Here is a 14270-nt window from a genome sequence, read left to right on the forward strand (position 1 = left end):
AAACACATTACAAACACAATCAAAATCATGGTGGTTGGATAGAGAGATCATCAGACAGGAGTTGTATCGTTGCTTTCTTCCGAGAAGACTTGTGTTATTCATCCCACAGAAAGTAACTCCAGACTGTAACTATTTCTTCAGATCATCAACACGCTGAAAAAACGCAAAAGACGCGCCAGAAAAAAAAGTCATGATTATAGAATGTTCATCCAGAATAAGATGTTGACAGAAAGCAAAGCTACAGAATAAGAAGAAGACACTAAAAATATCTTTTGATATAAAATAATTTAAAAATGATATCTTTGTCGAAGATTTTCCTTAGAACGCGTTTTGCTTCTCTGTCTCCCCTCCTTCGTTATATATCCCTCTGTCCACTTATTCAATTCCTCGCGTCTGTTTCTTCTCTCTAATCTCTAATTTTTTTTTGGTCAATCTTCTCTCTAACTAACAAAACACAACAATAAAACCCAACATTTTCATACACAGATACTCATTACCCGACACCAAGAGGTAAAGAGAAAAGACATACTTTACAGGTAACTTTGTTTTGTCTTTTTGGCGACAAGTGTGTCTATTCTTAATCATTCCTCTCTGTTTCTCCTTTGCTTTTTACACATTCTCTGAGCTGTTTTTTTTTTTAAATATCTGTTTCTTGTTTTTCTACCCGAAATATCCTAAATTGATTCGTTCTGTCTGTCTCTTTGCAACTCTGTCCATGGATTCAGATTATCATCGCCGTGGTCTGGCGGTAAGATTTATATCCAAAAGCTTCGATTTTTTTCCTCCAAAATCTCTCTCTAGTTTCCAAACTGGTATTCCTAGAGTATATAATCAGCTCGTGGGTTTGTGTAAAGGTCTTAACTTTATCATGAATCTCGAATCAATACGCTATATTAGATCGTAAATTGTTTCTGTCGGTTTCAAGAAACTTTTTTTTTGGCTCTGTAATGATATGACATTTTCAGGCGAACGATACTTCACCAGGCAACTTTGTTCGGCTTGATAAACCGAGAGCTGTAGACGATCTTTACATAGGTAAGAGAGGGAAGATGCGTAGGTGGTTGTGCTGCGTTTGCCACGTCGAAGAGCCTTACCATTCTCCTGAAAATGAACACCTGAGTAGTCCTAAGCGCTATAATGATAAGAAACCACAGGCTGCTGTGAAGCCTGATGTGTTAAAGGAGCCTCCAGCTATTGATGTCCCTGCGTTGTCATTGGATGAGTTGAAAGAGAAGACTGCTAACTTTGGATCAAAGGTGTTGATCGGTGAAGGATCATACGGAAGAGCTTACTACGCAACTTTGGAAGATGGGAAAGCCGTGGCGGTCAAGAAGCTTGATAACGCAGCTGAGCCTGAATCGAACTTCGAGTTCTTGACTCAGGTCTCGAGGGTCTCGAAGCTGCGGAATGAGAATTTCGTTCAGCTGTTTGGTTACTGTGTTGAAGGGAACCTTCGTGTTCTTGCTTATGAGTTTGCTACGATGGGATCTTTACATGATGTTCTACACGGGAGGAAAGGTGTGCAAGGAGCGCAGCCAGGTCCAGCTCTTGATTGGATCCAACGGGTGAGAATAGCAGTTGATGCGGCTAAGGGACTTGAGTATTTACATGAGAAGGTTCAGCCTGCGGTGATACATAGAGATGTTCGGTCTAGCAATGTGCTTCTCTTTGAAGAGTTTAAAGCCAAGATTGCTGATTTTAATTTGTCGAATCAGTCTCCTGATATGGCTGCTCGTCTTCATTCTACTAGAGTTTTGGGAACGTTTGGTTACCATGCACCAGAGTAATGAATGCTTCTGAATCAACAACAGCGGTTCTTGAGGAAGTAGAGATTGTTAATTTTTAGTGTTTTGGTGTTGCAGGTATGCGATGACTGGTCAACTGACGCAGAAGAGTGATGTTTATAGTTTTGGTGTGGTGCTTTTGGAGCTCTTGACTGGTAGAAAGCCTGTTGATCATACGATGCCTCGTGGCCAACAAAGTCTTGTCACTTGGGCCACTCCAAGGCTGAGTGAAGACAAAGTGAAGCAATGTGTTGATCCGAAACTCAAAGGAGAGTATCCTCCTAAAGCAGTTGCAAAGGTAAAAAAAAAACCTTCATGTTTCGTTATGGGTTTCATCTCTAAAACTTTTGAGGCTAGTCATGTAATGTTTTCTTCTCTTCTTTTTCTTGTGTGTTTAGCTTGCGGCTGTTGCAGCCTTGTGTGTACAATACGAATCAGAGTTTAGGCCGAACATGAGCATTGTGGTTAAAGCTCTACAACCTTTGTTGAGGTCATCAACACCAGCAGCTACTCCACCCCAGGAAACTTAATCCTTCTATGTAATAGTGGGAGATTGGTTTTGTTTTTATGTGTTGCCATATCATGCAAATATATTCATACCAAACAAATATATGTGTTGCTGCCTCTTGACAATTGTGTGGTGGAGTCATTTGATTCTTATAATTCTATTTATTTGTGATTATTTTTTGAGTTTTTTCTTCTTTACTTTTCAGTTTCCTCGTACAATTCACCAAAGTATGAATGGGGTGATGACTAGTTGGCGGAGAATAATGCATTTTCTAATGTTCCTAAAAAATATCACCATTTACAAAGAATAATTTTTTTTTTCATTCTCTACCATTTTTTTTTGTAGAAAAATAAAGAACAAAAATATTTCTTGTTAAATTTAAAAAAAAACAATTTTATTCATTTACGTTCTTTTTTTTATTCGTTCGTCTTGTTTCCAGAATGTTCAATACCTTTCAGTTTCCTCATACAATGTTAGTATTCATCAGATTGCAGAGCATTATATCACCCAAGAAGCTTTACTAAGAACCCACTGCCGGAAAAATATGCTATATGTTGTATAACCAAAGAATACAAATATTATTATATCAAAAATACATATATCACTTAAACCAAGTTTGCTCACTCTATCTGAAGACAACACAAAAGCTATAGACATCACATGAGAGGTTCTTACAACGAAGTTAAACAGACTCTTGAGAGTATTAAGAGTTGGTCTCATCAAAGTTTGCTTCCATCTATCATGCTAGTATGCGACCCATTTCTAGAATATTCTCGGCCAAAAAGAATTCCTCGGAACCAAAATCCTGCAGAGACGAGGTGCAAAATGTAGATGATTCTCCATATTCATAACATTCAGGTTTTGGTAGAGTAAATCAATTTTTTCTGCAACCTAGATTGGTTCTAGAGTTTTCTTTGGTAAGAATATATCTAGATGATGGATGATTAGACTTTGAAAGGCAATCTATATGATCAAGTTGGGTGAGAGTTTGTGACCTACTTTTAATAAGCTTTTTCATCTGGGAAGAAGCGGGGTTCTGTCGTCTGTGACACCGCGGTGAGTAGCCTGAATACACATACAATGACAAAAAAAAAGAGACAATAAACATTAGCGTCGATCTAACTTGGGACAAGTACAAGAACTGGCTTTGCAAATTTATTCTTAACCTCTTCATTTGCTCCTGCGGCCATGTTGATGAATGAGTCATTAGCCCTGAGTGATATAACAGAGAAGGAAAAGAAGTTAATTGGTTTAAATACGAAGAATGTACCTGTTACATGACTTTCTGCTTATCAAAAAATGTCTGCCCAAAATTTGATAAAAAAAGTATGTATATGGACACTAACCTGTGAGCATCCTTTGCATTGCCTAATTCAATGCTCCCGTTTTGTTGTTGCTCGTCTTTCACTTTGGCAAGGGGTGAAAAGAACTAAACACAATTGAGACGATAAGCAAATTTTACAGAAAAGAGATTATTAAGTTGATTTTAATCACCCATGTTATGGTTCATATGGGGGTTTTACCTGGTGCATTGAAATGAAAACGATAGAAATTCCAAGAAGGAAGTTCATGGTTATAACATGTCCAAAGAGTGCTGCAGATGCTATCCCGGTAAATATTGTGGCAACTGTGGATGAATATTTCTTCAAGATTGTATCTGAAAGCATCAAAGATATGTTAAAAAGAATCCTGCTTTTAAGATCAAATACCCTTGAGATTTGAGAATATATATATAACAAAATTCACAATCTCCAGATATGTTAGAAAAGTATATACACTCGAGCAAACTAATTCATAAAATTTAGTGAATCTAACAAACGTAGTCTCAGTATTACCTGCATACTTGAAGAAAAAGGAGGAAAGAATCCCTTGTGCTGCGTTGTTCATTATTAGAAACACGGTTGCCCTAGAGTGTCCTTGTAGGATGTCAAAGCTTTCAGGACCTGTTGTCAGTGATAGTTTTTTCAGCAATGCATATTCATCTTGAAGTGTTCAGGATTATCTCATAGGATTTTCAAAGGCTATTATGGTGCTTAAAACGTATTATTTTCTTCCACGACCACTTTTAAAATAAATGCACATACCTTTGTATATAACAGTTGCAAGAATCCCAAGAAAGTTGAATATCGCACCATAGCCATACAGAAATAAGTTCTGCAACAGAAAAAAAATGTCCAATAAGATGATGCAAAAAAGATAAACAAAGAAGAAGACAACACATGTAGAAGACTATGATCCTAGAATTTGACATTACCAAGAACCTGAGCTATGTACCCTAAGATGAGGAACTTTTGCCATAACTAGATCAGAAAACAGAACACAAAGTTCAACAACCCAAGGTTCTTTGTTTCTAAAGTGATGTAGCAAGATACATGAAAAAAGAAGGCTAGTTCTATTCCATCAACAATACACAGCACATAATTTCCAAAACATTACAAATAACCAAGCATGTTCCATATTACCACAAGCATATCATTCCCTGTTGCAGGACCAAAAAAATGCATCAGAACTCTCTAACCTGTAGATAAATGCTTGTGTCATACTGACTCTTCAGAGCATACTCGTTGAAGACAGATGCCATCGATGGGACAGTGACCTGCATGTGAATTTAAATTAGACTCTCGCATTATTCTTGTATTATAACTAAATGCATCAACAGCAAAGCATGAGAGTGTAAATTATGTGCACTTTATAACTTCAACTTAATAAAAGCACGAGACGAAGAAACTTACAAAGATAACAGTACAGATGTATGCACCCGTAGCAAGAGGAATTCCAATGGCAGTAGCACCTTCAGGAAGAGAACGCAGCTGATTTACACTAATCCCTATCAGCAACAGAGCAAGTGCTTCCCACTACCAAAATTAAAGATAAGTAGGATTTGAGCAGTATGATTATGAAAACATACAAAATCCAATCGAGAGTAAGAGGTAACTATAATAATGTCTAAGACTGAAAACCAGTACGCATAGAACAAATCAGAATAACTGAACCTCACCTGAATGACGGAAAACCGCCGCTTCATTACTATCTTCAGAAGAAGAGCAATGACCAGAACCTTTAGATTGCTAAGCATCTTCACAGTAGCAGGATTGAAATATAGCTGCAACAGTAGAAATTTTCAGTACTCTGTGAAATTAAAAATACATGACCAAAAGAAAGATAGAACCGAATAGTATCAGCCTAGAAGGGCAGATAAATAAACCCTCTGCAATGCACAATGTAAGAAAAATGATATTCTCATAAAGCCAAAACCTCAGACAATAGACCTACGTATGCCAAAATGAGAAAAAGACAAGTCGCTGCACCTGCATTGTGAACTTGAGGTAGTTATTAATTGCATACAACAGGGCTGGAACCGCAAGAAGCACATTATTTCGAGCTGCCTGCAAAATAGACTCGTGTAAATACGAATAGCCTTATAAATAGTCAACCAAATGAACTTAAAAGTTTGAACTCATTGGCATATATCTCCAGTAACATCCACATTTCAAAATCTAACAAAACCCAATGAACAATAGAAAAGAAGGTGATACGGAGAAAAGATACGTGTATGAGTTATGCCAATCGATCATGTAACGAAAGGTCAAGCAGCTAGCTTTTCAAATATGAGATCTGATACAGAATCTATGCAATGGATTAGACTCCCTTTAATTGACAAAGAAGCAGTACCTGGACAAATGTTGAAACAGATAGAAGAGGCTTCTCTCCAACCTTTTGGTGCTTGGCCTACAGTTTGAACACAGACACTCCAGTATTAATGAATCGTCTACAGAAACACGAGAGACTCGAGAAAAGAGTAGTAATTTGTAAACTAAGAAACCAACTTTATGAACAGAACTTAATGGAATCTTTTTTTTCACATTCGTATGACCGGTTAAACAACATCAAAACTTGCAAAAACTTGGCCAGAGTTCATGAACTTCTACTACTTTCCATCTTCTAATACAAGCACAACAGGCTCTAGATACTAGAGTGTAGTATACGTTAAAGTCAATTCAGAAACAAACCTGGATCAAAAGCATAACAATCGCAAAAACAACTTTTGCAATCTCTGTCAAGAAGTTGACACTAATAGGACTGAAGTTAAACTTCCCATCCACCTTAGACATGTACACCAATATAGGCTGCAAAAAAAAAGGAAAAGTATGCAACTTTTAAGTGATTCTGATATGAAAAATTGTCATGGCAAGCGAGATGGTTCTCACCTGTAGACCAACAAACATGCAATCACCAACAACCAAAAGCACATTGAGGACTCGCTGTTTAGAGGTCACCCTAATCTTATGATCATCATAAGCCCTCGAAACCAGCTTCGAACGACACACACTGCACTCAACCATCTCTCGTAGAGATTGAGCCAACCTGATAAAAACAGAAACTGGAATCAATGATCATAACCAAGATGCAAACTTTAAGCAAAAGGAATCGATCAATCGTAAACCCAATATCAGATCTGTATTAAAAATCACAACTTTGGATCTAAGCAGCTATTATCAGAGTATCGAAATGTTCGCGACGAGATTGATCAGACTAACCTCAATTGACCTAACCGATCAGCTTAACGAAACGTCTCCCCTCAGCCACGGGGCGTATGATCTTCCCAGACCGATCCACACAGCTCGACTTGAATCAGTGATCCTCTCCTCGCTCTGAATTGTGGAATTGAACGAGATCTAGAACTCTCTGAGTGCTTCAGTACCGGAGAAAAGGAGATTGGAAGAGAGGAAGATTGAATGAGTGGGTCGTTGTTCACAAATGCTCTCTCTCTCTCTGTTTGTTGCTTATAAGACTTTTTTGCTTTGATTTCACAACAAACCTATTCGTTTCTATTTAAACACAGTAATTAAAAAGAGATTAGCTAACATTAATCCCTTTATTAAAACTATTTTTATTGGTACAAGATTTTTAAGAATGTGCCTAATTTATTTATTTTTAAAAAAGTTCTACAAGGAAAGCTATCTAGAATGTGTGATTGTTAGTATATTTTTTCCTAATTTTCTACTTATTTTATCAAAAATACAGTTTCATTGTATGTGAAAGTAAAAAAAAAAAAATTGAATTGCAATGTCAATGACAGCATATTCTTGAAATATAAATCTAGCAATAATGCTTAGATTGTTTTGGTTGATTATAATGAACACAACTTCTTTTGTTATTAGGATTTTTAGTTATCCTTAAACATTATATGAAAAGTGAAATTTTCAAAATTACTTATGTGTCATCACTATATTTTTTTCTAAAAATATTACATGGCTTAGTAAAAAAAAAAGTGAGATGGCTTTTTTTTTTCTTATTGACATATACAATCTTAATAATTATTTTTTTTCATTTATAGCAAATTTTTTAAATAGATTTAATTATTGAAATTTTAAATTATCAAAAAAAAAACTAATTTTGGCTATATATGAAATTTTGATTTATTGTAAAACACATAAATAATTTAATGATGAAATATTAAATTATAAAAATACTTCTAAATAAAATATAATTAAATTTGGTTATATACCATAAATGAATTTAATAAAACTAAAAATTATACTGAAAAATTTTTAAGCTAGAAAGGAAAGACTAAATATCATATGTTTAATTATAATCTTAATTTTTAAGTTTTTCAACTGGAAAATAAAAATTGAAAATTCTAATAAAGTCTAATTTTTATTATTGCTTAAAATTTAATTATCAGAAATATTATTTGGAAAACTCTTGGTTCTTACATTAAAAATGTTGAAAGTAACATAACAACGTTATTGGATACTAATGCACCGTTATACTTCCACTGAAAATTCATTATCGGGTAGTTCAAAGCTATATATAGCTTTGAATTTCTGGTTGGTTTGTGACAAATGTCACAGCTTCATTAACCAGATGGTTTATTGCACACCCTACAACTATTCCTTCTCAGTTCTCACCCTTGGAGTATACCCATTTATGCAGTGCTTATAGTTAGAGGTGCAGTTTGTGTTTCCTTGCCGGAGCCAATTCTATCTTTACCAGAGACAGTTAACTAATTTAAACTATAATCTCAACGCTGATCAGCTTATGTTCAAGATTTCAGGCATCAACCCCAGACCACCAGGCTTCTCTCAAGTAGATTCTGAATCAGTAAACTCAGTTAGATAAACAGGATCTATCAATTATCATTAATTAGCCATTATGTGTATTTGAGACATCGAGAAGCTTAGCTTTGTTTTCTATGTAACATTGTATGATTTTGTGAAACCTCTATTCTAGTTTCTGTTTAAGTGGTTGAAGCTGACAAGGGCCAAGTCAAGTTTACTAATGCGCAGAGAAATTTGAGTACATATGCTTACCTCACAGGAACAGGTTCATGAATATGCTTACCACAGCAAGTTTCACCATTGTTTATTTCTGACATCAAATGCTTCAGGGTAGTATTGATGGCCTACTTTTGCTTTCAGCTATTTTTATTGTTTGCTCAGTATGCAAAGACACATGACATGCAAAGGGCTCCTGTTTGGTATTCCATCTTTTATTCTCTTATGGCGTGCTTTGATTCTTGAATCCTCAGTGAAACATCTCATAATTGACATCTCTTTTCCTGGCTAAACTTTTGGATCTTGATCATAAACTGAGTGATTCTATATGCATGTGTTTATTTTCTTGGCTTTTCAATATCTAGGGCCGGGATGCTTGTGTAGCAGGACACAATCAAAGCTTTCTTGTGACGGTTCACACCAATACACCCGACGACTCTACCCATGTGCCTAGAAACTAGTCATTATAATTGAGACATATGTTAATGAAATTAGAGTTTAGACACCAATACATCCTCCCTTTTATATACACATGCATTATCCCGAAATATATATTAATGAAATTAGAGTTTAGAACTTTATCTTGTGGTTTTAGAATGCTACTCGAAAATCTGCTCTTCTTTGATGATCATGCCATGTTCTTACATGCACAATTCTACATAGCATCTCTGAGTAAACATTTATTCATTTAAAACCACACAGTGACAGAAAGCATATATATCCACATCAACTGTAACCTGTGTGGCCTACCTGGAGAATTAACTAAGGCTACAGAAGCAGCAACGTACTTTAAATCTCTTTCACACATTAAGGTGCAGCTTACTTGAACAGAGCCAAACCCCACACCTTTTGTATTCATTCATCAAATCAGTAAAGAGTACACAAACAAGAGGAGGGACTTTAGCTAGAGTTTGAAGCTGTTTCATTTTCATCTGTCTCAGAAAAAATACATTAGTTTCATGGTCTTAATATTATCAGTTCTTATAAATTTCACATTGATAAACCAATAAAGACTTTAGGTTTATTTTCATTAACTAATGATTTGATCATGTTCATACATTCATAATCTCACTGGGAAGCAAATATAAATTAAAAACAAAAGACATTAGAAGCTGTAATCCGTTTTAAACACTGTCGTGTCTTTTGTCTTTGCTTTACCACCCACACTTCTGTTCTCTGCTTCTTCCGCTTCCTCAATGTCATCACCATCTATCTCAAACGCAGGATGGCTCAAAACGCATTTCAGAAGCTGCGTTCCTCGCAACGCGTTTGTGAGCGGCAAGTGTCCAAGAGGCGTTTCGTCGTTAAGCTCCCACTGGAACTCGTCGGGGAAAGCTCTGTAGTTGTACTGAACGACCTCCGTATCGAGAAGCTTCATCCACTCGACTTTAATGAAGAATCTCGTGAAGTCTTTCTTGACTTTCAACCAGATTTTGCGCTGCACGCTGTATCCGAACCTCCCGTCGCTGTGTTTGGTCCAGAGGTTGTCGATGGCTTGAAGATCCTCGACGGAGATTGATTTCACCTCGGAGAAGAAGACGTAGCCGCGTTTCACGGCGGCTTCTCCGGCTATCTGGATGAGAAGGCGACGAGTTTCTTCGTCTGCTTTTCGGAAGTCTTGGTTGGTGAGGTGGGTCGCTAGGACGTCGAACTCTGTGGAGGTTTCTGCGGTTACGGAGGAGGCGTTTGTGGTGAGAGCGGCGGAGACGACGGAGGAGGAAGAGGAGGAGGAGGAGCAGATGAGTGAGGAGAATGGGGCGGTGGAGGTGGGGTGTTTGAGGGAGAGAGAAGATGGTACGACGTGAGATTGGGGATGGAGATTGTGACGGTGGTAAGAAGAGGAGTGGTGGTGGTGATGTTGGAGAGAGTTTGTGGTGGCCATTGATGGAGGGAGAGAGAGAGAGAGGAGTCGCTTCAGGAAGGTATAGAGTGAAGGTGGAGAGTTTAAAGAAGAGTGAGAAAGATAAGGTGTGGAAAATCAGGAAAGACGAGGCGGGGTCGATTCTGATTGGTCACTTTTGGGTCAGGTCTGATTCTCTTTTTCTAATACTTTCATCTGCCTCTGAATGTAAAAATCACTCATACTTATTTTAATGTGAGAAAAAAATAGAATTATGTTTGTCTTCTCCCCACTAGTTTCTAAAGGATAGTAATGTATATACTGTTTTTTTCAATGGTAGATTTGATGTCTATTGTACTTCACATTTCTCACATTTCACATTTCTCAGCGCGGATATGAATTTTCAGTTTTTAATTATTTATTTTATTAAATGATATATTTGTAATATTCGTTCATATTATATTCATTAAGTAAATATTTTTTTTCCATCTTAAACTATCTATTTTTTTACGAATGTGTGATATCATATAAAAAATATAAAAAAATAAGTATAGAGTTAATTAGAAAATTTTAAAAACAGAAATTTTTCTTTCGTGTGCGATATCATATAAATAATGATCCGCCCAGTTAACAAAAATCATGATTATTTTATGTGTAATTTTTTTTATTTTGACCATTTCCTTAAAACTATATTAAATTTTACATATTTTCATTAGAATATTTTTAATATCTTTACCTTTTTATTTGAAATGCAACTCAATATTTTTTAACATTTATAACAAAATATTTAAAAAATATTTTTAGAATTTGTTTGAAAAATATGAAAATTACATTTTAAATTAAAATTATCCTAAAATATGATAAGTTTTGATGTAAACGAAAACTCAAATTATGTCAAAAATAATGATATTCAATGATAATAACAATTTTAATTGATTATTTTTTTAAAAAATACATTTACAAAAATATTGTTTGAAAGAAAATTCATTTATCTTTCAAATATAAAATGAAAATATTATAATTAAATAATAAAAAATATAAATAAAAACCATAAATTTAGCAAATGACAACTGAGTTATATTATGCTAAAATTTTCTTTCTAACAATTTATCAAATGACAAATGAGTTATGAGCAAATAATACCATATAATTTTTAAAAACATAGTCATTCTTAAATATTTTTTGAATAAATAATTATTTTTAAATTTAATCAACTGAAAATAATATCCGTACAATTGTGTGAGTCAAATTCTAGTTTTATTGATGCATGTTATATATTAGTGATGCATGTTTTAGGTAACATTTTAATGATGCACGTTTTTAAAAATATCCATTATTAAAATTATGCACGTAGGGATAACTCATGAGTTTTTTTTGTTGATTAAATGACATTATGTCCAAATTTATTTAAGGATATTTCATTAAGGTAACTAAAAAAGACAAACAATAAAATAGGAAGTTTAAATTCATTTAAGCATATTTCATTAATGTAACTGAAAAGACAAGTAATAAATTATGCAGTTTTATTCGTTTTAGGATATTTCATAAATGCAACTGAAAATGACAAGAAAAAAAGAAGTTTAATTAATGAAGTAAGAACATTTTCAAATGGGTACTTCTCTTTTAATAATATAGATGAAAAGTTTTATAATCTCATAAATATAAGTGGATTTATTGGTTGTTTATTTTTATGGATTTAAAAATGTAAAATAAATTGGATAGTATATATTGATTATATTTTAAATTATGATTTATTGGTTCTATAATTTCTAATTTTAAATTTAAGTTATACAATTATTTAGCAATGAAATTTATTTTAGAATAAATTTATATATTTGTAAATAATTGGTTAAACTAGTTGATGTCCCGCACATTGTGTGGATTAATATATCTATACATCTAACAATTTTTAATTCTATTTTTTTATAAAATAATAATAATTAAATTAGATACAAATTTTAAATTATTATAGATTATAAAATTTCAATATTCATATTGATAATCAATGTATTAAATTGTATTATTTTGTTTCATATTTTTATTTATGTTATGTAGATTTTAGATCAAAATATTTTTTATAGTAATAAGTGAATTAGGAAATTTTGTATGTGAAATTAACACATATTGTATTTGGACATAAAAGAAATCATGTGGTACTAAAAGGATTATAAAAAAAATCACAAATATAAAACATTAACAAATAACAATAGTTTAGGAGTGTTCAATCTGGTAAAACCAAACTATTCAAAACCGAACCAAACCAAAATAGAAAAAATAGTCTGGATTTGGAAGTACTGAGGATGTTATGTTTAGAAAACATCAGTATATGAATATGGTTCAATATATTAAGGGATCAAACCGAATAAACAAAAGAAACCGATTAATTCAGATATATTAGTATACTTATATATAAATTTTATAATAATTTGTATTTGATCAATATTTTCAGTTAAAATCAGAGAAATGAGCTATAATATTAGTTATTAAAATTATAAAATGAGAGAAAAGTAATGATTATATTATCGGTAGATATTGTTAATATCTATTTATTAATTCCTAAATATCATGATAATTATATCTTAAAATATATTTTAAAAAAATATTAATATATATATATATATATATATATATATATATATATATATATCAAAATAAATAAATTAAATAATAACATTAATTAAACTAATGATTTATCCTATAACTATGGAAAAGATGAAAAATAAGCAAATTAACTAAAGAAACGGATTAATTGAGATATATTAGTATACTTATATATAAATTTTATAATAATCTGTATTTGATCAATATTTTCAGTAAAAATCAGAGAAATTAGCTATAATATTAGTCACTAAAATTATAATTGAGAGAAAAGTAATGATGATATTATCGGTATATATTATTAATATCTATTTATTAGTTAAATGTCCTAAATATCATGTTTATTATCTATTGAAATATATATTTAAAACATATTAGTATATATTTCGGTGAAATAGGTTCATGTTTATCATGATTTTAAATATCATGATAAATATATAGATATCAAAATAAAATAAAATTAATAATAATATTAATTAAACTAATGATTTATCCTAAAATTACGGAAAATATGACAAGTAAGCAAATTAACTAAAATCATGGAGAAGATGACAAATAATCTAAATCATAATTATATATTAAAATATATTTTAAAAAATATTAGTATATATAGGTAAAATATGTTAATGTTTATTAATTATTTTAAATATCATGATAAATATTTTGATATCAAAATAAATAAATTAAATAATAATATTAATTAAACTAATGATTTATCCTATAACTATGGAAAAGATGAAAAATAAGCAACTTAACTAAAGAAACTGATTAATTCATATATATTAGTATACTTATATATAAATTTTGTAATAATCTATATTTGATCAATTTTTTCAGTAAAAATAAGAGAAATTAGCTATAATATTAGTCATTAAAATTATAAATGAGAGAAAAATAATGATGATATTATCGGTATATATTATTAATATCTATTTATTAATTAAATATCCTAAATATTATGTTTATTATATATTAAAATATATTTTTTAAAAAAATATTAGTATATATATCGGTAAATAGGTCCATGTCTATCATGATTTTAAATATCATGATAAATATAAAGATATCAAAATTAAAAAAAAATATTAATTAAACTAATGATTTATCCTAAAATCATGGAAAAGATGACAAGCAAGCAAATTAACTAAAATCAAGGAGAATATGACAAATAATCTAAATCAGTTCATAAATAATAGTATAGATCTTAAAATCATGGAAAATATATAAAATATGTTAATGTTTATTAATTATTTTAAATATCA

General features: G+C 32.1%; 3 protein-coding genes across 8 annotated transcripts; 1 reads left to right on the top strand and 2 right to left on the bottom strand.

The window, feature by feature from the left end:
- Positions 1 to 282: 282 nt before the first annotated feature.
- Positions 283 to 2466, top strand: LOC125574935 (PTI1-like tyrosine-protein kinase 3). Of its 6 annotated transcripts, XM_048764802.1 has the most exons (5): positions 315 to 536; positions 726 to 748; positions 966 to 1783; positions 1863 to 2082; positions 2183 to 2466. In XM_048764802.1, exons 3-5 carry the CDS (start codon positions 1050 to 1052, stop codon positions 2312 to 2314), a joined length of 1086 nt encoding a protein of 361 aa, XP_048620759.1. In that variant the 5' UTR covers positions 315 to 536; positions 726 to 748; positions 966 to 1049; the 3' UTR covers positions 2315 to 2466. The 6 variants fall into 6 exon arrangements, with proteins under 6 accessions (XP_048620758.1, XP_048620759.1, XP_048620760.1 ...); XM_048764801.1 differs by lacking the exon at positions 726 to 748 and having other exon boundaries at positions 283 to 536; XM_048764803.1 differs by having other exon boundaries at positions 353 to 536; positions 726 to 1783.
- Positions 2467 to 2824: 358 nt separating this feature from the next.
- LOC125591179 (CMP-sialic acid transporter 3-like) lies at positions 2825 to 7104 on the bottom strand. Its single transcript, XM_048764805.1, has 15 exons — positions 6831 to 7104; positions 6501 to 6657; positions 6303 to 6419; positions 5965 to 6021; positions 5601 to 5678; positions 5291 to 5395; positions 5025 to 5147; positions 4811 to 4888; positions 4377 to 4446; positions 4128 to 4235; positions 3816 to 3949; positions 3639 to 3721; positions 3459 to 3504; positions 3292 to 3357; positions 2825 to 3097 (listed from the first exon to the last, which is right to left on the bottom strand). Exons 2-14 carry the CDS (start codon positions 6633 to 6635, stop codon positions 3307 to 3309), a joined length of 1185 nt encoding a protein of 394 aa, XP_048620762.1. The 5' UTR covers positions 6636 to 6657; positions 6831 to 7104; the 3' UTR covers positions 2825 to 3097; positions 3292 to 3306.
- Positions 7105 to 9569: 2465 nt separating this feature from the next.
- Positions 9570 to 10696, bottom strand: LOC125591180 (tetrapyrrole-binding protein, chloroplastic-like). The gene has a single exon (XM_048764806.1). It carries the CDS (start codon positions 10450 to 10452, stop codon positions 9676 to 9678), a length of 777 nt encoding a protein of 258 aa, XP_048620763.1. The 5' UTR covers positions 10453 to 10696; the 3' UTR covers positions 9570 to 9675.
- Positions 10697 to 14270: the final 3574 nt, after the last annotated feature.

Source organism: Brassica napus, chromosome C8 (genome assembly GCF_020379485.1).
Source record: "Brassica napus cultivar Da-Ae chromosome C8, Da-Ae, whole genome shotgun sequence".
NCBI lineage: Eukaryota > Viridiplantae > Streptophyta > Magnoliopsida > Brassicales > Brassicaceae > Brassica > Brassica napus.